At 43.8% G+C, this 25,847-nt stretch overlaps 2 protein-coding genes across 19 annotated transcripts in view; one reads left to right on the top strand and one right to left on the bottom strand.

Annotated features, from left to right (window-relative positions):
- WNK1 (WNK lysine deficient protein kinase 1) overlaps window positions 1–4,017 on the top strand; it is a 175,024-nt gene extending 171,007 nt beyond the window's left edge. For all 16 annotated transcript variants that reach the window (XM_058282540.2, XM_058282542.2, XM_058282541.2 and 13 more), the window contains 2 exons: window positions 386–573; window positions 1,021–4,017. In XM_058282540.2, the coding sequence (XP_058138523.1) occupies window positions 386–573; window positions 1,021–1,338 (506 nt within the window). In that variant the 3' untranslated portion in view covers window positions 1,339–4,017. The remainder of the gene's footprint in view (window positions 1–385; window positions 574–1,020) is intronic.
- Window positions 3,717–25,274, bottom strand: RAD52 (RAD52 homolog, DNA repair protein). Of its 3 annotated transcripts, none has more exons than XM_012524803.3 (12): window positions 25,042–25,274; window positions 18,637–18,738; window positions 15,833–15,934; window positions 15,177–15,270; window positions 14,933–15,000; window positions 12,814–12,932; window positions 11,595–11,670; window positions 8,173–8,369; window positions 7,886–8,028; window positions 6,665–6,748; window positions 6,218–6,433; window positions 3,717–5,876 (listed from the first exon to the last, which is right to left on the bottom strand). In XM_012524803.3, exons 2-12 carry the CDS (start codon window positions 18,718–18,720, stop codon window positions 5,815–5,817), a joined length of 1,245 nt encoding a protein of 414 aa, XP_012380257.2. In that variant the 5' UTR covers window positions 18,721–18,738; window positions 25,042–25,274; the 3' UTR covers window positions 3,717–5,814. The 3 variants fall into 3 exon arrangements, with proteins under 3 accessions (XP_012380257.2, XP_012380259.2, XP_012380260.2); XM_012524805.3 differs by lacking the exon at window positions 25,042–25,274 and adding an exon at window positions 20,509–20,585; XM_012524806.4 differs by lacking the exon at window positions 3,717–5,876 and having other exon boundaries at window positions 6,320–6,502.
- Between the last annotated feature and the right edge of the window lie 573 nt (window positions 25,275–25,847).

The raw sequence follows: 25,847 nt of genomic DNA, 5'->3' as shown, positions 1-25,847 counted from the left end.
CCTGCATTCTGCAAAATTCCAGAGTAACTAACCTTGTTGACCATACCACACCTCTGTCATCACTTGATGCTGGGAATAGAGTACCACACTTAGTCCTGGTACTCTTAAGCTGCTAGTGTGAAGGGCTGAAAGCACTCCCTATCATCATCCTGTCTGTTCAGCTTTCCCTGCAGTTCCTGAAGAGAATCCATTTGCTTTACACTGTTAGGCCAAAGCAAAATGGCTAAAAATACTGTGGGCTCTTCCCTTCTTGCATGGCTTCCTAATTCATCCTCTTACATTCTGTAGCTTGCCATTCATCATCCTGTGAAGTTTTTCCCTCTTCCTAAAAATATAAACCAGGCTGCTTTTAATGCTTGTATTCTGGTGCTTCTTATAACTCTAGGGACCAGCAGCACAAACACTGTTGGGGGAGCAGTAAACAGCCAAGCCCCCCAGGCTCAGCCTCCCACCATGACAGCCAGCAGGAAGGGCACATTCACAGATGACCTCCACAAATTGGTGGACAATTGGGCCCGGGATGCCATGAATCTTTCAGGAAGGAGAGGAAGCAAAGGACACATGAATTATGAGGTAAGTCTTCCCTTTTTGCCATTTTCCTAATCTGACAGATTATCACATAGCTCACATCTGAATCAGAGGCAACATAAACTACTCTAATTTGGTACTAAATATTTTATGCCATGATCTTCAGTAATGCATGGATTTTAACGTTTTTAGAAAAACAAGACAAATCACCAAGGGATCCTTTTGTTTTTCCTTCCCTTTATCCCTAGTTCCCTATTTTCTTCCTCCCTTTTCCTTCCCAGAGGCACCTACACATTTCTTCCCTCCCCAGCCTCATTCTATGAGTAACTATTCCCCTCTGCTTGGTAAGTGTAGTCAATAAGTATTATTTAAAAGTGTTTTATTGCTGTAAACTATTAAGTTTAGATAGTCCAGTCCCAGTTTTAGAATTGTATTTTAATACCAACCCATTTTATACCCACACCAGACTTTACATGTTCTTTTTGTTTTCAGGGCCCTGGAATGGCAAGGAAGTTTTCTGCTCCTGGTCAATTGTGCATCTCCATGACCTCAAACCTGGGTGGCTCTGCCCCCATCTCTGCAGCATCAGCTACCTCTCTAGGTCACTTCACCAAGTCTATGTGCCCCCCACAGCAGTACGGTTTTCCAGCTGCCCCCTTCAGCACTCAGTGGAGTGGGACAGGTGGCCCAGCCCCACAGCCACTGGGCCAGTTCCAACCTGTGGGAACTGCCTCCTTACAGAATTTCAACATCAGCAATTTGCAGAAATCCATCAGCAATCCCCCAGGTTCCAACCTGCGGACCACTTAGACCTAGAGACATTAACTGAGTAGATTTGGGGGCAGGAGGTGGAATGCTGAGGGGTGGGGTGGGGGGTGGGAAAGTAGCCTATATACTAACTATTAGTGCTGCATTTAACTGGTTATTTCTTGCCAGAAGGGAATGTTTTTTAATACCGCTTTGAGCCCGCAGAATGGAGAATCTCTCTCTCTCCCCTTTGCCGTTTATTGAAGTGGGACAAGAAGGAAAGAGCAGCTTTCTTGTGATGGGGCAGCTTCAGACTTTGCTTTCCTGTTCATACCCAACAGTGAGGGCTAGGAAGGAGAATTGTGGTCGTCAGGAAGCCATCAGAGAGCTCGCTCTAAAACCAAACCTGGCCTGTATTTTCAAGTGGGTGGAGCTCTTGATTTTGGTACCAGCTCAGCTCGCATTCTCTTACTCCCTCAAGAATCCAGACCACAAGGAGGCGAAGAAAAAAAAAACAAAAACCACACAACTTTTGGGCTCTCTCCTACCCTGCCCTGCCCCCTTTTCTTTCTTTCCTTTTAACTCTTTAGAACCCAGTGAAAAACACCAGGGGACTGGGATTGCAACCCTTTCTTAAGATAGGTCATTAGTGCTTTAAGCAAACGATATTAGCAGCTTTGACTGCAGCATTAGCAATTAGGAAAAAAAAAAATTAAGTTCCCTGCGGACATGTAACTGTGCCATCAGTTTTGATGTGGAAACACTGTGATATATAAATGTTGTTGGACAACAGTAGTTTTAAGAGTAAAATACGAAAGGTTTAAAAAGTTCAAAAAAAAGCTAGCTCAGTCCTTTACTTATTGAGACACTTTAACTTTTTCCTTTGTATTTCCATTGTATTAGATAAATAAATGTGAATGTAAAATTGTATAAATTACTGTACTTGAATACGTCTGTTCTCCCAGTATTGCTTGCTGGATCTTTTAGTGCCTTGGACTTCTTATTGCTTCTGCCATTAGCATCAATTTCTCATCAGACCCCAGATTAGCAGAGGGCATGTGGAAGGAAATCTTAGGTCCATGTGACCCCAGCCATGGATATGCCAAAGGGAAATTGAAAGGGTATTTTTTTAAGTCATTCATTCAACAATTTTGTCTAGAGCAGGTATAAGATGAGCAGGGTGAGAAGCTAAGTTGACATCAGTGGTTGAAAGCAGAAAGTTCTGTTTTGGGAATAGTGAGGAGAGGGGTGTTAAATAAAAAACCTGGGCAATTTCAAAGATTAAGGGTGGTATGTGCTAAGTGAAAGAAAAAGAATGACTAAAGAATGGGGGAGCAACCCTGTTTTGAAGATACATGATGTCTAGCCAGAGTGTGCCATAAGCCTTAAGTGTTAGAGCTGGCTTAGACAGTCTAGATCTAGAAGTAATGACTGAACATAGAGGAAGGGGGCAGGGACTGGTTTTTAAGTTGGGAAACGTGATGGTGAAAAGTCACAGAGAAAGTTGCTCTAAGAAAACCTGTTGGATTGCTTTCCTCTTGTTGCACATGTACCATGCATTTCTCAGCTTGGGGTACTATCTTCTGCAGAAAATGGACCCACATCTGAATTAAGCGTTGTAGGAAAGAACATTTATTCCTACCTGTTTCCTGTATAATGCCCAAATGGTTGCAGGATCATAATCTATTGTGCCACCTTTAATATGTCTAGAATTGTAACATACTACCACATTGTCATATAAACAAATATTCCCTTAAATAATTACTGCAACCAACCAGTATTATTTAATACTATGCCTAGTTGTGATGGGCAGTTCTATTATTTTCAAAGCTTTCAGAAATACTCTTCTAATTGATTTGTCAAGGATCTGGATTATCTCTTGAAAATAGGGAAGAAGCTAGGACTCTTGGATTTTTGGGTGCTTCTTCTCTTGATGCTTAGTTAGGGAAATTGACAAATTTCCAACCTCTTACCCACCTCAGTGGCACATCCCAGGAAGCACCACTGAAATAGGAAGAGCCTGGTGGCTCTCTGGACCCTGTCCATCCATTCCTTTATGGGCTGTTTAATTAAGTTGGCCTAGACCCCAAAGATGCAAGATGAGATCTGAAGGTTTTAGAAAAATAGAAATGGAAAGGGCAAGGGTTGGAAGCCCTGCTTTAAAAATTGTTTCCTTATTTATTTTCTGCTTGTAATTCCTGGGGAGAGGGTAAGAGTTAGGATAGAACAGAGAACGTGCCAAGTAAATGAGAAATGGACCACCTAAGATGAAAGGAAACAACACTTTCAGAGGAGTGAGGGAGCCAAATGCAGCACACTGTTTTGTTATTTTGGTTTAATAATTTTGAGGTCTCTTCACTCACAGAAAAAGAACTGGTTTTATTTACTGTTGATTTTTCCCCCTCCTGTGGATGAAATAACTGAAGCCTAGAGGAATGAACTAGTGCTACTGAACTGTTTATTTTTGTGTTAATAGTACACTTTGGGTATCTTTTTCCACATTAAAAAAATCTTTCTGAATTATAAATGTTTTCCTTACATTATTTAACAATGTACACTGTTTAAAAAAATAATAAAATTAATTCAAACCTTGGGGGTTTCTCAGCAGCCGTTAATTGTACATTTTGCACTAACTCCGGGTGTTGCGCTTCTTGTAAGATTGCGCTTTGTGCTTCCGTTTGTTACCTTTGTAGACTTTTATTTAATGAAACCATTCAAATAAACCAAACTTGCTTTTGTTGAGCTGTGGGGTTTCATTTCCAGCAAATTCTTTTTTCATGTTCTCATTCATTGTTGTGAGTTACGTGCAATTTATAACTGACTTCTAATTCCCAGGAACACTTTTAGTGGCAGTTCTACCCTAAATTAAGATAATGCTATAGACAAGAGGAAGATATTTTTCCTGAAGAAAAGTGGTATGGACATACAAATCAAAAGATGAATACATCAGCACATCCAGCAACAGGAAAGGTAAAAGCTTTTAAAAGACAGGGAAATCAGGGTAAGCTGCTGCCTCTTCAACTTCCAAAGGAACAGAAATTCTAGACTGCCTTCCTATACATAGCAACACCTATACTTAAGGGTTCCTTCGCTCAGGTTCACAGCTTGCCTCAAAGGGATATGATCCAAAAAAATAATAAAAATCACTGCTCTAAGATTAGATAGGACAGCTAAAATTGGACTTTAAAAGAATTTAAAATTGCAAGTCATCATTTAGGGGAAAGAATGATGAAATACCTGAATGTTATTAAAAAAGCAATTTGGGCGGTAGACTTGGCCCAGTGGTTAGGGCATCCGTCTACCACATGGGAGGTCCATGGTTCAGACCTTGGGCCTCCTAGACCCGTGTGGAGCTGGCCCACGCGCAGTGCTAATGCACACAAGGGGTGCCGTGCCACGCAGGGGTGTCCCCCGCGTAGGGGAGCCCCACGCGCAGGGAGTGCGCCCCATGGGGAGAGCTGCCCTGCACGAAGGAGGGTGCGGCCTGCCCAGGAATGGTGCCACACGCACGGAGAGCTGACACAACAAGATGACGCAACAGGGAAGCACGGATTCTCACGCCGCTGATGGCAGCAGGGGCGGGCAAGGAAGGTGCAGCGAATGGACATAGAATGGACAACCGGGGTGGGGGGTGGGTAGGGGAGAGATAATCTTTAAAAAAAAAAAAATTTATGTTAAGATGGGTAATGTCACATCTGAAACAAGGAAATATAAGAAGCTATTTTCTACTGCACAGCAAGTGTTTGTTTTTTGTGTGGGGAGTGTTGGGAGAATAATTTTTTTTTTAAGATACATAGATCACACAAAGTGTTATATTAAAAAATACGAGGTTCCCATATACCGCAGTCCCCGCACCCCCCACTCCTCCCACATCAACAACTTCTTTCATTAGTGGGTAACAGCAAGAGATATATTATGTTTACTCAAAATGCCTTTTTCTTGATCTTAGATCAGTTTTCTTGATCTCAGGAACAAATGTTGGTATTGAAAGAATACAGGGCAGTGATGTCCTAAACCCATAAACAGACAGTTACTACAGATACAGACTGCAGTCTGGCTTGATCCACAGCAGTGGGCACCACCACAGCCTGGCACACAGTACTAAGGCACCCTTATAAGCCTGACGCCCTGGAGAGAAAGGTGCAGTGATGACACAATGTTTCTGGTCAAAGCTGGTGCTTAGTAATATGGCCTTTATTGTCAAGGGCAGGCAGCCACTGGTGATTCCTAAAATTTCTATCTTTATTAACATAATAGTTTAGGAATAAATAATTAAAGCCTCCAGAACAAAGAAAGGGTATTTAATCTTGTCCAGATCCTTTCCCATGGCAGTATGTGACAAGCTTTTTTATAGTGCTTGTTTTCCAAACTGCTTGGCTTTATCTGCAGTCCCCTCCAGGAGTCAAAGTTCAGAAGGAAGCAAGGCAAAGCCTTGGAAAGAAAGCTCATTTCCTAGAAATGATGAACAGTTTCACAACCAAAAAGTAGTTTTCCAAAGTCCCTTAATTGCATAGTCCAATGATGTGGTCACAGCCTCCGTTAAGCTGGATCCAATCTCCTTTTTTTCATGTCCTGGCTCTTCCTATAAGAATCACAGTTTTCTGTGAAGGATAAAATGGTTAAACTATAACGGCTATAATCTTAAAATAAGGACTAAATTGACAGTTAATGATTTCTTGATTGGATTAGTTAACCTAATTTACACCAAGAGCCCAGAAATGAAAACTAAGTTGTTAACAGAGAGGGCAGATCCTTCCGTTAACCCCACACCAAGGTGCAATGACCATTATGATGAACCTACTTTCAGTAGGGAAATCTCTTCTAATTACTTACACTGCTCATTCCCTTGGAATGACTGCACCCAACTTTCAACAAAAAATCCACAGAATTAAGCCCAGGCTCTCTCTTCAAGTTCTTTTCCTAACCACTTCTCTCCCTGTACCTGTTACATGTCGGTTAGTGTCATACGTCTGGGGCTGCCAGGCTCCAGATTTTGACTGTGGCTTCTGTTGGCAAAATCCCTGTGGAGTCTTGTTCCGGGTCGCCATGTAGTTCCTTGGCACTGGTGTGGCAGGCGTCTGGAGTGCTTCTGGTCTGGAAGAGGGCTTGCCTACACTGTCCCCTGCATCTGGAGTCATCTCCCACATTTCAAGGTTGTCTTCAAGGACAGAGCACAGGAAAATGCAGCATCAAGACAGAAGTGTTCTCACATAAAGCACTAGGAAAACTGATCATAAGAAATTCCAAGTCTTCAGTGCCCTATTTTTTTTTCTAAGTCTCTCTTAAAATGTATTCTGTGGTTACCAAAAATACACAGCTCAGTAACTTACAAGCACTTCATAGGTATTTACTGATTAATATTTAAGATGTTCCATTAGCCCCTACCGACCTGCAAGGAAGTCTTTCTCGGACAAGGGTTCGGAAACAGCAGTGATGGGAGTGCTGTGCTTCAAAGGAGGGGCCGGCGGTGCTGCTGCAGTTTACAGGAGAGAGAGAGGACAAACCGTAAAAGATTAGCTCTACGCCCTCTTGTTAAAGGGAACAGCCTCAGAAACACAAAGCTGTCTAGCGGTATTCTGGTTCCTCGCATGGGCAGAAGGCCACAAGAAGCTGGAGTCGCAGTCTTTCTGCAGATCTTTGTTCTTTAAAATGCTCTATTTTTTCCTCTCACCAAAGGGAGAATGAAACAAAAGTTAATTTCTCCTTTAACAGCAAACCCAGATTTAGAAGAGTTAGGAGAATTCATCTGGTCCAGTGGTTTACTTACTTTTAAAAATTTATTTAATCCTTGTTCCTACAAAAGTCTTAAGCAGAAATTCAGTAGATACAACCAATAAAAACAGTAGTAGCTCTGGTTGTCTGACAAGGGGTGGGGAAAAGTCCCGAGGACAAGCTCCTCCACTCGGCAGCCCTCCTCCCTCGCCCACAGCAGTTGCTGCAAAGGTTTGGCAGGCGAGAATCTAGAATAACTCTTATTAAGGATATCTCCAGGACAGTAAGTTTCTTCCACATTAATTTCAGCCTGTCACTTCTGAAAGGAATATTAATGAGCCAAACATGAAGCAGGCCCTTTATGAATCTTGGTAGTTCTTAGATGGGGCAAAGTCAAACTGGTCTGGGGCAAGACCCTTCCCTGCTTCCACTCTCTGGGCAAGACCCACAACAAATCTGTATCTGCTACTCCCACTGAATGGGGACTCTGGAAATAATCTGCCAAAAGTCTGTCGTTTTCAAACCCAATTGCGCTCTATAATTAAAAACAGTTTAGAAACAAACAAAAGGCATTCTGATGCAGTTAGCCAAATCAAAAAAAAAAAAAATTAAAAAGATTTGAAAATGTAAAGCTTTGAACCCTGAAATTTCTAGTTCTACAAGATTATGCCAAGGCCCCCGAAGAGCCAGTGTCTTGAGAAATGGAAAAGTGCACAGCAGGATTTCACTGCTTTGATTTCTTGGACGCTTCTATCATTTGTAACTTGAGAGAAGTCTGAGTGCGGTTAGGCGTGGGCCTTGCCACATGTTCCTGACAGAGGAGCAGGTTCCCCTGTGCCCTGGCCCCCCGTCTTCAAAGAGCCCAGGGAGGGTCTCTGCCCCCGTCGTTCTCACACACCCTGGTTCCTCTTGTCAACTGAAGGGGCAGATGCTTGAACTTGCTGCTGTTTCTCCATTTGCTCCCGGAACTGCTGCTGCAACTGCTTCTGCCGGAGCTTCCGCTGGTATGTGGCCTCACTCTCCACAGCAGAGGCCTGGATTCTGCATCAGAGGGGAGACGAGGTGGGAATGAATTCCTGAGGGAGCACACAAACCAGCTTGCTACTTCTGAAGGTACAAAGAGGCGACCCAGACCATATGAGAGGAAGGGGCAGCTGAGGAAAGGGAGAAAACTTAGGCCCTTACCCAGAGCTGCTGTCCTTATCCCTCCGGGTCCCAGTGTGGAGGTCATCTGAGTGGCCTGGTCTGCAAGGGGAGGTCACCTCCAGTGGTTTGGGGGGTACCACAGCCATGTTCTGCCGGCAGCTGCTGTATCTCGCCAGTTCCACAGATGGTTCAAAATCTTGTCTCTTTGCTTTAGTTAAATCCACTTCAGGAGGCAACTAATAGAGGAAGAAAGAGGGAAAATCACTGTTCTTCCCCTTTTCTCTTCCTTACAGATTCAGATTCCTGGAAAAAGGCATTTGACAATCCTCTATCATTCTTTCTAGGTCCTAAGAAGCCGAAGCAAAGGATCGATGACTTCCAAGTAATATTCTGAATTATATGCAGAGAAGAAAAATAATGTCATTTTCCATTTTATACCCTTCTGTATTAATGTAATTTTGACAAATAGTATTTCTTTGGTTTTGTTCGGGCAAATGGTCTGTGAAATCTAATGGAACCATTCCTTGGCAGCTGGATGTGTTAAATCCTGTGTCCTTCACATGGAAATGATCAGGCATAGTCTGCGGAGGCCCCTACCTCCTCTGCCTTTCCTGCGAGGACTACCCAACCCTTACAAACACAATATTCATCATCAGCATCCTGCATGTGACGGGAAGAAGAAACCTTGAAGAGCACTGGTTTAGTAAGCTGCCAGCCAAAGCTGCAAGGAATCTCCGCATTTGGGTAGTTCCTGCCTCTCACTCATGCAAGAAATGATGTGTGTGTGTACTTCAGGACAGTGGCAAATTGTTTTATTTTCAGACATAAGCACTGCAGAAACTGGGAGCTTTCTTACTTGAGAGAACTTCTCCCTCAATTCATAACAATGATGCTGCTAGAATAACTGTCTGAATATAGGGCATTGAGATGAATAAATTTCAATAAAGCTGAAAATTCTAGTGTGAATTTCTTTACATTGAAAAGCAAATAAGCAGGTTAAAAAGAAACGGAGGGGGGGAAACGGACTTTGGCCCAGTGGTTAGGGCGTCCGTCTACCATATGGGAGGTCCGCGGTTCAAACCCCGGGCCTCCTTGACCCGTGTGGAGCTGGCCATGCGCAGTGCTGATGCGCGCAAGGAGTGCCGTGCCACGCAAGGGTGTCCCCCGCGTAGGGGAGCCCCACGCGCAAGGAGTGCGCCCGTGAGGAAAGCCGCCCAGCGTGAAAAGAAAGAGCAGCCTGCCGAGGAATGGCGCCGCCCACACTTCCCGTGCCGCTGACGACAACAGAAGCGGACAAAGAAACAAGACGCAGCAAATAGACACCAAGAACAGACAACCAGGGGAGGGGGGGAAATTAAATAAATAAATAAATCTTTTAAAAAAAAAAAAAAAAAAAAAAGAAACGGAGGGGAGTGGAAGTGGCTCAGTGGCTTCCCATGTACCAAGTCCTGGGTTCAATCCCAGGTGAAGGGAAGGAAGGAAAGGGGAAGGAGGGAGAGGGGGGAAGAAGGAGAGGAAGGAGAGAAAGGGGAAGGGAGGAAGGAAAGACCTTTAAAAACAATTACAAGAATGACAATACCAAGTGCTGTCAAGGATACAGAATAATGGGAAGCCTCAAAAGGCTCATATACTGCTGTGGGGGGGGGGTCAGCACAACCACATGGGAAAACTGGAAGACTCTACTAAAACCAAACACACCCCTGTCCTATGGCCTCATCATTCTTAAGAGAAATGAATGTGGGGAGGTACACCAAAAGACACACACAAGAAAGCAAGAATGTTACTAGCAGCTCTATTCAAAACAGCCGAAAGCTTTAAAAAAGTATTAAAAGCAGAATGGAATAAACTGTGGTATATTCACACACTAGGGAAATTATACCACAATGAAAATGCTGCATGCAACATAAATGAATCTCACAAACATGCTGAATGGAAGCCAAGACGAGTCCATACTGCATGATTCCAGACAGCCCAGAAAGGTCAGCGCTACACTGCGCTGCTAGGAGTGGATCTCCCAGGTCGTGGCAGCGGCGGGCAGGTTGACAGTGACTCCAGGGGCACAGCAGAAACTTCTAAGATGCAGGTAATGTTCTGCTTTATTTTTTTTTTTTTTTTTGTAATTTTATTTTAAAATTTCCTAAGTTTCACTTTTTATGGTCTGATTCTTCATCTGGATGCTGATTACATAGATGTGTTTGGTTTTAAAAGTCATCAAGCCAAACACTGATGATATTTATGATATGTGCATGTTTATATGTGCTTTTTAATACTTGTTTTTTTGGGTTTTTTTAAAGTACAAACTGTACAATTCCATTTCTACAAAGGAAAAAACAATCTCTGAAAATAGAGGTTAGAAGAGAGAAGTCAGGACAGTAGTTACTTTTTTTTTTTTTTTTTTTTGAGGTACCGGGAACCAGGGATGGAGCCCAGGACCTCGTATGTGGGAAGCCGGCACTCATCACTGAGCCACATCGGCTCCCTGGTTGGTTTTATCATTTGTTTTGCTTGTTTTTGGTTTTGTTTTTTCAGGAGGCACTGGGAAACGAACCCAGGGCCTCCCGTGTGGGAGCTGGGCATCCATCTGCGCGAGCCATGTCAGCTCCTCCCGTGGTTACTTTTGAAGAAGGGCTGGGCAGGGACTGGGAGGGGCAACGCGGGGGTCTCTGGGCCACTGGCAATGGTCTAGCTTCTATTTCCCTGTCTGGCGGCTAAACAGCTGGGCTCCCTTACGAAACGTCATCAAGCGATGCCATTACGATTTGTACAGTTTTCTGTATATATATACAATACTTCATTTTAAAAGGTCATTAAAGAAAAAAAAACAGAAAACAGAAATGGAGCTTTGACTGAGAGGCCAATTGATTGGCACATGCCCCAGGGCTCCAGAAGAAAGGAAATCCCTTGGAAATGGGACAGGAACTCTGGTGGTAGAACATGGCGGGAAGAAGCCATGAAAAAGCAGCCGCCCCAGCCCAGCCCAGTGGGGCAGCAGGGACACCACAGGCCCCTCAGCCCAGGTCAAAGACGCCAGCCACAGCCCCCGTTCTCCAAAAGCAAAAGCTCAGATCACAGAACGAGCGCTGAGAGAAACAAGAGAGCCCTACACCTTGAAGACACAAGTGCTAAAAAGGCAAGAAGGTGAGGTCTGAGTGTCTGCAAGGAGCAGATGGGATACTGCAGAGGGTTGTGTATTCCTTTTGAAAAACCCAAGTCCCAAGCACAGTTCCCTGTGTGTGAGACAGGGAACCTCTCCATAGGCTTCAGGTGCTTCATCTGTGAAGTGAGGGGCTTGGCCTGCTAAAGCTGACACTCGACGAAGTCTAAAATACACATTCCAGGCCCTCCAAAGAGTGAGTCCTCACTTGCTCCCCCTCCATTCTCCAAAACTTAAACCATGATACCAGGGAATTAGCTTTAATATCTTTACTCCAACCCACTCTATTCATCCATTTCTAACATACCTGGCGTGGAAGCTTATTTAGTGACCTCAGATAGTCTTTATCCAGGATACAATTTCCAAGTGCATTCCCAAAACTCCTAGGGGGTAAGAAAAAAGGGTGACTATTTCTTACCTTAGCACAGAAATACTAAGAAGGAACTAACACTAAGAGCCCATTAGTTCTCCTGATAGTGAGAGGATGGTGACAAGTCCCCAACTAGAGCAGGCTATACAAACTTGGGGGCTGGAGGGGGAGGAGAGTGTCAGGGCCCATTCTCTATGACCAAAGTCCTTACCTTGGGACAAATGGACTCCCCCACAGGAAATGTGATGCAAAATTTTAGTATATGTTTATATCTGTGTTATTTCTGGTAATTTATTCACTTCCATTCTCAAAGGGTCTATGAACCAAAAAGAGGTTTAAATCTCTCCTCTAATAAATTATGCTACTTAAACATAATAGAAAACTATTATGCTGTATTAAAAGGAATGAGGAAGCTATCTGTGAACTCCTATAAAAAAGTCTCCAGGATACATTACTGAGCGGTGGAAAAAAGAAAAAGGCAAAAGCAAGTACAGAATAGCAAACATGGTATTCCCTTCCAAAAAGGGAAGAACTAAGGATAAAGAAACCCTGGGGAGAAGCAGATGTGGCTCAAGCAATTGGGCTCCCGTCTACCATATGGGAGGTCCAGGGTTCAATTCCCAGGGCCTCCTGGTAAGGCAAGCTGGCCCTTATGGTGAGCTGGCCCATGCGGAGTGCTGTTCTGCACAGGAGTGCTGCCCCGGGCAGAGAGCTGGCACAGCAAGATGATGCAACAAAGAGACACAGAGGAGAGACAATAAGAGACACAGCAGACCAGGAAGCTGAGGTGGCGCAATGGAATGAGTGCCTCTCTCCCACTCCAGAAGCTCCCAGGATCAGTTCCTGGTGCCGCCTAAAGAGAAGACAAGCAAACCCAGAAGAACACATAGCAAATGGACAGAAACCACTGGGTGGGAGGGGATAAATAAATAAATAATAAGTAAGTAAATAAATAAAGATACCCTGGGAAAATGCAGAGTGTGGGGAAAGAGAGTAGATGGGGACAAGCATGGGAAGATTTACCTTTTTGACTTCTTTTGATTTTTGAACAATGTGAATGTATTACCTTTAAAAAAACAAAAACAAAAAACAACCAAAACTGACCTGAAACGAGGGCTGAAATGAAGCGGGCTGGATTCCCACCCCTTTTGCTTACCTGAGTGCTCGCTTCAGCCCATCCGTCACCGCCTCCTTCCTTGCCTTCTCCAGAGACAAGGCCTTTGACTTGAGTCCCTCGCTAACACCATAGCCCACGTCTTCATGGTACGACCCATCCTAGGGGTAAAACAGAGTTTAAACCTCCAACATGGAAAGCTGCTGTTGTGTTTCTGGCCCCACAGCTCTTCCCTTCCTCAAGCAGCAGCCTCAGGACAAGGCAGGCACACCCCAGGCCTTGCTAAGGAAGGGGACGTGGGCACCCGTAGTGGGAAGGGAATTAAGCTCCAGAACTGCAACTTCCTGTGCTGTGTTTCCTCGTGGTGAGGTCAGCCTGGACAAGTGCCCGTGCCCAGGGCCAAGCCTTTCCTCCCTCCCCCACCCCTTCTCCATGAGAAAAGCACATCTCCCACCCACTCCACATCATACTACTGCATGTTAGCCTGAGGTATAAAAACCTCTGGGACTCCGAACAAAGGGATAATTGAAATAGTGCATCTAATGGACTCCAGTGATTGGCTATCAAATCCTTTCGCAAGTTAGGTGGTCTTCATTCCTTGGCTTCCATCGAAAGTGAAGGGAGACCTGATCAAGTTATTTAGCTGGTAGGGAATTACCTGTAATTTTTTATGATAGTCCTACATGACTTCTTCTAGACTATAACTCAGAAAGCATTCAAAGAAATGAGTGACACTGCTATCAAAAAAAACTCTTGGGAAGCGGACTTGGCCCAATGGATAGGGCGTCCGCCTACCACATGGGAGGTCCACGGTTCAAACCCCGGGCCTCCCTGACCCGTGTGGAGCTGGCCCATGCGCAGTGCTGATGCGCACAAGGAGTGCCCTGCCATGCAGGGGTGTCCCCCACGTAGGGGAGCCCCACACGCAAGGAGTGCGCCCTGTAGGTAAAGCCGCCCAGCACGGAAGAAAGTGCAGCCTGCCCAGGAATGGCACCGCACACATGGAGAGATGATACAACAAGATGACGCAGCAAAAAGAAATACAGATTCCCAGTGCCACTGATAAGGATAGAAGTGGTCACAGAAGAACGCACAGCAAATGGACACAGAGAGCAGACAACAGTGGGGGGTGGGGAGGGAGAGAAATAAATCTTTAAAAAAAAAACTCTTTCCATTCCCAGCTGACTTATATTAACAGAGTTTTTTAGTACTGTTTATAATAAATATAAGAAGTTATGATAGAATTAATGCTGACTGCTCATTCTAAAAAAAGTAATTCAACTGTGGATATAGAAACTGACTGAAAAGCAAACAAGGCACCATCCAGGTCATTAAAAAATGTATTTTCCAGAAAATTTTTGTTTTTAATAATGATCTATCAAAAAATTGTATGTAGGGAAGTGGACTTGGCCCAGTGGTTAGGGCGTCCGTCTACCACATGGGAGGTCCGCGGTTCAAACCCCGGGCCTCCTTGACCCGTGTGGAGCTGGCCCATGCGCAGTGCTGATGTGCACAAGGAGTGCTGTGCCACACAGGGGTGTCCCCGCATAGGGAAGACCCACGCGCAAGGAGTGCACCCTGTAAGGAGAGCCGCCCAGTAGGAAAGAAAGTTCAGCCTGCCCAGGAATGGTGCCGCACACATGGAGAGTTGATGTGCCAAGATGACGCAACAAAAAGAAACACAGATTCCCTGCCGCTGACAACAACAGAAATGGACAAAGAAGAACATGCAGCAAATGGACACAGAGAACAGACAACTGGGGAGGGTGGGAAGGCAAGGGAAATAAATAAAAAATAAATCTTTTTAAAAAAAAAAGAGATACAAACAAATCCATTTTAAAATGTCAAATTTTACAATAAAAAAAATACTGTTTGCAACTATTTATACTTAGGATGAAAACTTTCAAGTGTCAAATGAAAAATATTCAAGGAGGACAGAGTTTTTCAAAATCCTTTTAGAAGTCACAGAAGCCAAGAATGTCTGAAGAGAACACCACCGACCTATGGAAACTGGCTGCAACACAGCTCCGGAGAGACCCATGGCCAGAGGGCCCGGCTCTTTAGTTTGGATGTGCCACATCCTGAGACCTCCCTACCTCTTCACTCCCTCCTCCCACCCCCACGATCCTTCCAGGCCACAGGTCAACTCCATTACCCTCACCTTCAACTGGACCCTCACAAACGCCCAGACTCCCACGTAGAACTTGCCGTTGTTGAGGTCGACAAAATCTAGAAGTAGAAAAGAACACCCGTTGAGGATTCTGACCCTGGCCTCCCCATATTCCTCCCGCTGGCCACCAAGTGCACCTACCATAATCCTCCCCTCCAAAACACAACGATCAGAAATTAGGCAATGCCAAAGCAAGGGGGATGAAGACGGCGCCATTGCCAAGAAGCATACTCACCCACGTTCTGCTGTGTGACAGAGTGTGCCCAGCCATTGTAACCAAACATCTCATTGGCCAGATTAATTACCCTGTGACCCTCAATGTAACACACCTGGGAAATATATTCAAGAAAAGAAGCTATATTAAAATTCCTTGCCACACTTAAACATGGATCAAAATTTACCTAATTCAATCCTTACTTGCTTTTTGGGCAAAACTCCTTTTCAACATTCCAGAGAAATTCTCAAAGAACTTATTTCAAAGATCTTCCTGAAGGAGCCAGCTAGAACTAATGGTCTGTCTCAGGGAGGAATTAGAGTCAGAGGGAAATAGACCTATTTACCTGGTACTATTACTACATAGTTGCAAAAGGAAGAATTTCAGGCCGATATGTTTTTACAGAAAACCAAAAACATACAGAGAAGTTACACTAGAAGCAAATGGCAAAGGGAGAATTTTTTTAAGATGGCATAAAACTCCTAAGATGGCAAGTATGCAAGTCTCAAGATGGGGCTTTGGCCACTTCAGATGACAGTAAAGGCCAAAACCCATCTGCTTGCTGCACCTGGAAGCCTCCAGTACCACTGACCAAGAGACCTTCTGGACCCACGAGGACCCAGAGAGGGAGCTGGAAAGCCCTCCGAGGGAGCAGCAGATGCCCTGGGCTCTCCTACCTTCTGCCCTCCTCCAGCCAGGCGGCTACTGATGTATTCGGGGCCCAGCCTCTGCCTCAGGGCATTCTGGATGGCCTGGTACTCTTCCGAGGTGTACTGGCACTGCAAGTCACAAAGGGACAATTCAACTGACATTTCCACCATCCCTCAGGCCAGCAGCTCTCCAACTTTTTGGTCTCAGAACCCCTTTACACTCTTAAAGGTATGCATATAGTATGAAGGAACCCAAAGAGCTTCTGTTGAGGTGGGTTATATCTATTGATATGTGCCATATTAGGAATTAAAATGGGGAAATCTTTAAAACACATGTTCCGTTAGCCATCAGGGCAGTGATGTCACTACATGTCAGGCAACCTCTGGAAAACTTCCCCATGCACATGTATACTAGTGGGAGAATGAGAGTGAGAAAAACTAAAAGTGTCTTAGCATTGCTATGAAAGTCATTTATTTTGACCTCATGGATTCTGAAAGGGTCTTTAGACCCTTAGGTCCCCAGACCACTTTTTTTTTTTAATTGAAGTATATCACTCATACATGAACATGCATAAACAATAAGTATATAGTAAAGATTGTGAACTTACAAAATAAACATACGTAACATCACACAGGGGTCTCATACATCACCCCTCCACCAACTCTTTGCATTGGTGTGAAACATTTGTTACAAACTGTGCAAGAGCATCATCAAAATATTACTACCAATTATAGTCCTTATCTTACATTTGGTGTATTTTTCCTCCAACCCACACTATTTTTTTTTAATATACTTTTGTTACAGATATTGTGAACTTGCAAAACAATTGTACAGACTGTTTACACCCTGGTGGAATATTTGTTACAGATTATGAGACAATATCATCAGACTATTACCACCAATCATGCCCAGACCACTTTTTGAGAACCACTGCCTTAGCTATTACTACCATCCTTACAAAACTTTCTCAGGGGAAGCGGATGTGGCTCAAGCAGCTGGGCACTCACCTACCACACGGGAGGTCCCAGGTTTGGTTCCCGGTACCTCCTAAAGAAGACGAGCAAGACAGTGAGCTGAAACAACAGGCTAGCGTGGTGAGCTGATGCAACAAGATGATGCAACAAAGAGACACAAGGAGGAAACACAATGATAGACAGAAAAAGTGGGGAGTGGCGGTGGCTCAAATAGTTGGGTGTCTCCCTCCCACATGGAAGGTCCTGGGTTCATTCCCCAATGCCTCCTAAAAAGAAGGTGAACACACAACAGACAGAGAGCAGATAGCAAGCGCAAACAACGGGTGGTTGGAGGGAATAAATAAAATCTTAAAAAAAAATTCTCAAGCCAGAATTAGGAAACTAAAACCTCCAGTCTCAGAGTCTGTATATGGTGTTTATATGGGAAACAGAGTAGGGGAAAGAGAAATATCATATGAAGTCTTGCTTCCATTTGTCTTCTCTAAAATTCTACTATCTCCCTCTCCCATTCAACAATCTCCGATCCAAAACACAGATGAATACACTACTACTGTTATTTTTGTTCTTGTCCCCGTGGTAATTTTCCCCTTGCCCTATTTAAATGAAATATTCACAAACAGACCTCTGGTAGAGACAAAATCTGGGAGGGAAAGGTAAAAATCCCTTTGCTATGTACAGAATATCTCTACAAAGAACATGAAACTGGTGCTTTGGATGCCTCCAAGAAAGAGAAGTGGGTTGCATATGGAAAGGAGTGACAGAGTGACAGACACTGTTTTTTGGGTTTTTTAAAAGATTTATTTATTTCTCCCCTCCCACTCGCCGTTCCCTCCGTTGTCTGCTCTCTGGATCCATTCGCTATGTGTTCTTCTGTGTCTGCTTGTATTCTCATTAGGTGGCTCCGGGACCTGATCCTGCAACCTTCTGGAGTGGGAGAGAGGCGATTACTCTCCTGTGCCACCTCAACTCCATGTCCTGCTACGTCTTCCTATTTTCTCTCCTCTGTCTCTTGTTGTGTCATCTTGCTGCGCCAGCTCTCAGTGTTAGCCAGCACTCCTGCATGGGGCGGCTTTCCTGCACTGTGCAGCATTCCCATACCTGGCAGTATTCCAGCATGGGCCAGCTTGCCCTCACCAGGAGGCCCTGGGCATTGAACCCTGGACCTCCTATATGGTAGATGGGAGCCCAATTGGTTGAGCCACATCCGTTTCCCTTTTTTTTTTAAAAGATTATTTATTTACACCCTCCCCACCCCCCTTCCACTGTGTCTGTTGTGTGCTCATCTTCTTTTTGGAGGCACTGGAACCAAACCTGGGGCCTCCCATGTGAGAGGGAGGCATCTAATCACTTGAGCCACCTCCGCTCCCTGCTTTGTTGTTTATCTCTGTGTTTTCCTTCTTGTGTTTCTTTGGTGCATCATCTTGGTGCATCAGCTTGCCGCACCAGCCCTTCACATCAGCTTGCTGTCTTGCATCTTCTTTAGGAGGCACCAGAAACCAAATCCAGGACCTCCCATGTGGGAGGCGGGGGAGCTCAATCGCTTGAGCCACATCTACTTCCCTCACTGTTTCCTCTTGAATTGTATATCACATGACTAAGTTAAGTAACATATTTAGGTATCCAAAAAATAATTAAATGAAATTTAAAGCTCAACATAATCCCCAGTTCTATTAGCCTTATGATGCACAAGTTCCAAAATGCTCTCAGAGTTCATCACAGGAAAAACCATAATGCATCTAAAGGAAAAATCAATAATAACCAATATCTCACACATGTCTGATGATGTTCTACAAACTGATTCCTCGTGCACTTTCTCCCTTAACCTCGTTCTTTCCAAGCATGAAAAATCCAGTTACCTGCCCAAAGCATAACACAGAGTTGCCACCAGCAGATGAAGGAAGGCTGTCACGGCCTCCAGTCGCTCCCTCAATCCCCGACATGTTGATTCTGGTTGGCACCTGTATAAATAAAAGGTTAAAAAATAAAATCACAAAAGATGCTAACTGTAAAAGGCAAGTGCCTCTGTTAAAATAAGCTAGAACACCCCCATGCCCCAATCAAGTGCTGAGTTCCTCAGTTCTTGGCTGTGGTCTGCCAAGCCACTGAAAATCCTTTAGGGTCTGCTTCTACCTCTCTGTTAAATTTTTTGCTTTTGTGGTGGTGCTATTAAAGTGATTTTTACAATGGCAATATATTATAACTGAAAAAATTAAAATGAAAAATATGTCCCTTTAAGAGAGAGCAATCATACCTTCTATGTCAGCATGACTCTGATCAAAAATGAAACATAAGCCACAATAAATCTGGGTGGCCGGCTTGGAAATGCACCCTGAATTGACTTCACCTTCCTTCTCACTCCCTTCTTCCCTCACCTCTGCTTTCTGGAATTGCACTTTATGAAAAAACAACAGCCCTTAAGACTTTGCCTCAAGCGCTAGGATCTGCAATACCTGGGCATACAGGCACCATAGATGCTCTGCCAATTATCCTGTCAGTCCTCCCCACAATACACACCATGGCCTGACTTCCAAGTGCCAACATCTGCATCTTTTTACCTCAGGGCTTTCTCTGGCATCCAGAGCCTATTTTGTAACTGATCATGGCAAGCTGGAAGTGCCAGAGAAACTGGTGTCCCCTGGGGCAGCTCTAACAGCGACCGACAAGCCTGGTGTTTCAATCCCCCAGTCTCTCACCCCTTCTGTGGGAGTTCTACGTTGGCTCCAGAGTTCCCCAGGGCAAGGGGTCTGGAGGTGAGAGTGGCAGCTGGCTTGATAAGGCACGCTTTGTTGACCACCTGACCTCCCTACTCATTCAGCCTCTCCTCTACCTATGTGTCCTGCGGCCATCTGGCTAATAAACGCACTTTGGGGAAAAGGGGGCAGGGCTAAAGATACCTTTACAATGGAGAAACCACTTGAATCAGGAATCAATGTCGTCAATATTAGTTAAATCATCTACCTGATGGATACACTGAGGACACAATATCACTTAAGTAGTATTTCTACCAGTCTAAGCATGACTCTAACCATGAGAAAATAACTCAGACAAGTCCAAATCTACAAGGTAATTGGCCTGGACACTTCAAAAATGTCAATGTCTAAAAAACAAAAAAACTGGTGAACTCTTCTTGATTGAAGGAGATTAAGGTGACATGGCAACTAATGTACTGTGTGATCCTTCCAGATTTGGGGTCAGGAAAAAAGAAGTTATGAAGACATCATCAGGACAAGTGCAGAAATGTGAAGATGGTCTGCAGAGTAGATAATGGCATTGTATCATTGTTAAATATATTGAGTGTGATAATTATATTATGGTTTTGTAAGATGTGATATTGTGATATCAGAGATATATGATGAGATATTGGAGTAAAGTGAGTTTTCTGCAACTTACTCTATTGTTACTCAAATAAAAAAAGAATGTGTGTTTGTGTATGTGTGTGTAAAGAGAAGGAGAGAAACAGATAAAGTCGAAGTAACAAACTGATGAAACTAGGTGAAGGATATGCAGGCATTCATAACATAACTTTTCTGAAGGCTTCAAGTTTTTCAAAATAAAAAATTAGGAAAGACTTCCTGGGTAGCCAAAACTAGGGCAGCTACATGAATCCAAATATCCCAATATAACCTCCAAAAACTATACAGACCAATAGGAAGAACAAATAAAACCATGCACATATCCCATATCTTTAATATAACTGAAGACTAAAAATACTATAAACTTCAAATTACCTATTAGGAGAAAAAATAAACACCAATTTCCAGAGGCGATATCACCTGATTTCTCATCCCAACTCTTTGAGGAAAGCAAGGTGGAATCCAGATGGAAAGGGAAATGCATGGAAGAAAGGAAAATGGAAAGTCTAAGACTGAACTAAAATCATCCCCAGAAAAAGAAACCCACACGAACTATGAAAATACTACAAAGAGTTCTGGTAGATGACAATAGTCCAGGGGGAGGGAAAAAAAAAAAAAAAGATATTAAGTGTACATTGAACTTGATGAGTCAGTACTGGAAACAAAATGTTTGTGCAGAGAAAAGCAAAAAGGTGGTGATGAATGCACAACATTGCAATTATACTAAAGGTCATTGATTATATACTTTGAATAGATTAAATGGTATGTGAATATATCTCAGTGAAACTGCTTAATAAATAACTGTGCAAGAATTTTTTTAAAAAAAAGCAAAAAGGAATGGCGAAGTGTCCCCTGAAACGGTGCAATGAAAGGAGAGAGGGGGTTCAATCCCTGGCACTGCCTGGAAAACAAACACACACACACACACACACACACACCAGAAACAAAAAACAAACAAAAAAACCCACAGCTATCGGAAGGCACTTGAGAGCTAACAAAAGCAAAAATAGAAGGAAGTCTACACTTGGAAGGGAATAACACTGGGTAAGTTTCTGTTTTTAGGTGTTTTACTCGAGGGCACAGACCAGCAGTGGCTTTTTGAAATGGCTGGAACTCAGAAGCCCCTAACACTGCTGGCTTGAAGAACAAAATAATAAGTCCAGGCATTCATCGCCACTGGACAGTAAAGGGGTAAATCTCAGAAAGGAGAGGTCAGAGAGGGGAAGTCACAAATCGTGTGTGTAAGTTCTGCGGATTGGCTGATCTTTAAACTTCCCACATAAGCGACAGACTCCAAGCGGCCCAGGAAAGGTTAAAAGAACTGAACAGAAATTTTACCTTCTATCTACTAAAGGGAAACAATTGGGAGGCAGGGTCTAGTCAAGTTAATCAACTGCTAAAACACCACTCTATAGAACTATATAACAAACCCAGGGTTCCAAAACATATTCCTGGGAAGCAGAGGTGACTCAAGTGATTGGGCTTCCACCTACCATATGGCAGGTCCCAGGTTCGGTTCCTGGTGCCTCCAAAAGAAAAGACGAGCAGACACAGAGAGCACACAGTGAATGGAGACAGAGAGCAGACAGTGAGCTCAAACAACAAGCAAAATAAATAAATAAATAAATAAATAAAATATATCTTTTTTAAAAATAAAACACGTTATTCACAATGTCCAGGGTATAATGCAAAATTATCAGACATATGAAGAAAAAAATACATTTAACCCATATTCAAGCAAAAAGGTAATCAATGGAATTCAATCCTGAGATGGCCCAGATATTGGATTTAGCAGACAAGGATTTTAATGAGTTAATTATAATTATTCTTAAGGACATAAAGGGAATGAATGAAATATCATGAAATTCACCAGAGAATTTAGAAACAAATACAAATTCTAGACTTAAAAATATGAAAACTGAAATTTAAAATTTGCTATATAGGCTTAATAGTAAATTTGAGATAAAAAGAAGAGTCAGTGAAGTTAAAGATAATTCAACAGAAATATGCAATCTGAAGAAGAGAGAAGAAATACTGACAATACTGAGACTTAGGGTCCCAAGGGATAACATCTAACACACTTGTCATCAAAGTCCCAGAAGAAATTGTCAAAGAGAAAGGGACAGAAAAAAACATTTTTCAAAATAAGGGCTGCAAATTTCCCAAATTGGGTGACAGAAATAAAATGACTCAATACTGTTTTTTTATTTTTTACTTTTTTAAAGATTTATTGATTTATTCATTTCCCTCCCATTGTCTGCTCTCTGCATCCATTTGCTGTGTGTTCTTTTGTATTTGCCTGTATCCTCATTAGGTGGCTCCGGGAACCAATCCTAGCACCTTCTGGAGTAGGAGAGAGGCAATCATTCTCTTTCACCAACTCAGCTCCTTCTTCTGCTACATCTCTTATTCTCTCCTCTGTGTTTCTTGTTGTGTCATCGAACCCTGGACTTGCCATATGGTAAAAAGGAGACCAACTGCTTCAGCCACATCCATTTCCCAAAAGTGGTTTTTTAAATAATATATTTTATTTAACCCAATATATCAAAAATATTATCATTTTTAACATGAAATTAACATAATAAGTATTAATGAGCTATATAACTTTTTTTGGTACTAAGTATGTACTATGTATTTTACCCTCACTAAGGATGTACTATGTATTTTACCCTTACCTCTCAATGTGTACTAGTCACATCTTTTTTTTTTAATTTTTCTTTATTACAGCTTTTACAATCAATTCAACTTTTTTTAAAGATGTATTTATTTCCCCCCTTTCCCCTCCTCCTGCCCTCCTGTTTTTGCTGTCTGTGTTGTCTTCTCTTTTTTATTTTATTTCTCCCCTCGCCTAGGCCCCCCACGTTGTCTCCTCTCTTGTGTCATTGTCTGTGTTTTCTTCTGTGTTCACTTGCATTCTCAGCAGCACCAGGAATCGTGTCTCTTTTTGTTGTGTCATCTTGCTGCGTCAGCTCTCCATGTGTGTGGAGCCACTCCTGGGCAGGCTGCACTTTTTTCACGTGGGACGACTCTCCTTGCGGGGTGTACTCAGTGCACAGGGGGCTACCCTACGCCGGGGACACCCCTGCGTGCCGTGGCACTCCTTGCGCATGGCAGCACTGTGCATGGGCCAGCTCACCACACGGGCCAGGAGGCCCTGGGTCTGAACCCTGGACCTTGTACATGGCAGGCAGACGCTCCATTCATTGAGCCAAATCCGCCTCCCAAGCTTTAAATTTTGATGTAATTATGTTATAATTACTTTCTGAATCCTAAGAAACCTCTGTGCACTCGCAGGTGGTAAAAATATTCTTCTGTATTTTCTTCTAGACAATTTATAATTTCATAATCTTGGAAAAAAGTGTGATTTCTTAAAAAATTAAACATGCATCTCCACAGGTATAATCTTTTCATAGGTATTTTCCCATGAGAAATAAAAACATATGTCCACAGGAAGCAGATGTAGCTCAAGCGATTGGGCTCCTGTCTACCAAATGGGAGGCTGGGGGTTTGGCTCCCGGGGCCTCCAAGTGAAGACAAGCTGGGCTGTGCCATGGAGAGCCAGCAGGCCGCGCCAGTGCTGGCACAGCAAGACGACCCAACTAAGGGAGACACAGAGGAGAGACAGTGAGACGCAGCAGACCAGGGAGATGAGGTGGCCCAAGCAACTGAGTGCCTCTCTCCCACACCGGAGGTCCAGTTCCCGGTGCCTTCTAAAGAGAAAGACGAGAAAAGACAAGCAGTTACGAAAGAACACACAGTGAATGGACAGACAGACAGCGAGTCCAAACAAGTGGGGGGGGGATAAAAATAAAAATAAATCTTAAATAAAACAAACAAAAAAAAGTGTCTACAAAGACATGTGAGAGGTGAGGGGGTTTGGGGTGTGGGTCCTAGTGTAGTGGCCATGAGAAAGAAAAGGATGAATTTAAGAGATACTAAGAAGATAAAATGGACAAGACTGCCAAAAGTGCTTTTATTTCTACCCATTTTGTTATCACCTAAAAGCATTTCTAATGATATGTGGAGAGAAGAAAAGAGAGAACGAGGCACATTACAAGAGAAAAACCTCCTCTTTTGTCATGTTATCAAAGACAGGACGACAGAATTATTAAGAGGGTAATGGTAAGCCGTACAAAGCTTAAACATCTTTTTAAGCCATGAAAAGCAATGGAAAATTTTAAGCTGAAAACAACAATATTATATTTATGCCGAAAACTTCCTTTGTCAACAGTGAATAACTGAGGGAGAAATAATTTAGGAGTCTGTATTGCAATAGTCCAGAAAGGAAATGATAAAGGTTCCATTAAGACAATGGAAACAGAAAAAGGGACCGACTCTGGATATATTTTACAAAGGGTAGAATTAGCAAACTTGATGATGGGTGAGATTCTGGTTTAAGTCTGATCTGATAAACAGAAATATCAAGTTTCTTTCATTTATATACATACTGTTACAACGTTTGAGAGAGTTGTTTTTTAAATAGCAACAGAGGAGAAAAACAATGTTAAAAAATAGATCTTAAAACTTCTCTCCTTTCAGAAGCCTTACACACCTCACTAAAATAAGGAGAATTAACCCTATGCTCCCACAGCACTTTTAGATATACTTCAGAGAATGTTTTCACACTACAACCATTTACGGCTCCATCACCACAGCTCATCCATTGGAGAACGGGAGGGTCATATACTACCACCCAAGCCCCAGCATTCCGCATAGTCCCCAACCTTATCTTGAGAGCATTTTAATCTCATTGTAACCCCTCTACAAACTCGGAATCACTATGCAGGGACATATAGGGCAGTGTCAACCGCCGCCCCAGGTCCTCTACTCGGAATCTGCGCGGCCCACGTTCCCCATCACCCCCCGGCCCGAACCGCCCCACGGGTTCGGAGCCCACTTGCCACTTACGCGCCTCGGGCAGCGCGCGGGGCACGCAGGGAGCTCCGCCTGGGCTAAATGCAAGACGAAGGGACCCTAGATAGAGGCCGCGCAGAGGAGACTGGGAAGGATGGGCAAGGAGACCTAGGCCAAACGGAAAGCCGGTCCCTGAGCATTTAAAAATAAATTAAAAAAAAAAAAAGAAGAGGAGGGACAGAAGCCGTAAATCAAGTCGGAAGGAGGAAAGCAGGCTGTCGGAAGCCGTAAAGCAGGCTGAAAGCGCGTCACCGACCTCCACGACCCGAGCCGCTGGCCCCGCCCCCTCACCCCGCGCTCTCGGCTGTCGACCCCCGGGTGGGAGTGTGCGGCCGTCCGCGGCCCTTCCTCCCCGGCGGGCCCACCCTCCCCGGCGGGCCCACCTATGTCGCCTTGGGAGGGCGGTTTAACCGAAGACCTCCTGGAACCTGGGGTCCACGCCTTCCCACACTTCCTCACGGACCCAATCCCCAGTTGGGACACGGGGGCGAGGCCGAGTAGGGTCCTCCCTGTATCCATCCTTGCACTTTGGGGCGATTGCACGGGGGAAAAATAATGTTTTCAAGTTTTATTAAGAATGGTTATCGGGGCCCGGTCCGGATTCCAGGCCCGGCAGACACGGCAAACGAGGCCGTGTGGACCACACTCATATCTAATCGTCACCTGATGGCTTCTTTAATTAGCAAGACCCTGAGGGAAGTGGGTATGTGGAGAGTTGTCTTTTTCAGAATGTCTTTTCCAACTGGGTGACCATTACGCATGGTGTTAGCAATGCTCAAAAATCCGACGAACAGTCTAGT

Source organism: Dasypus novemcinctus, chromosome 20, assembly GCF_030445035.2.
Source record: "Dasypus novemcinctus isolate mDasNov1 chromosome 20, mDasNov1.1.hap2, whole genome shotgun sequence".
In the NCBI taxonomy this organism is placed as follows: Eukaryota; Metazoa; Chordata; class Mammalia; order Cingulata; family Dasypodidae; genus Dasypus; species Dasypus novemcinctus.
The sequence above is the reverse complement of the archived record's forward strand: the minus strand, read 5'-3'. Positions and strand labels throughout refer to the sequence as shown.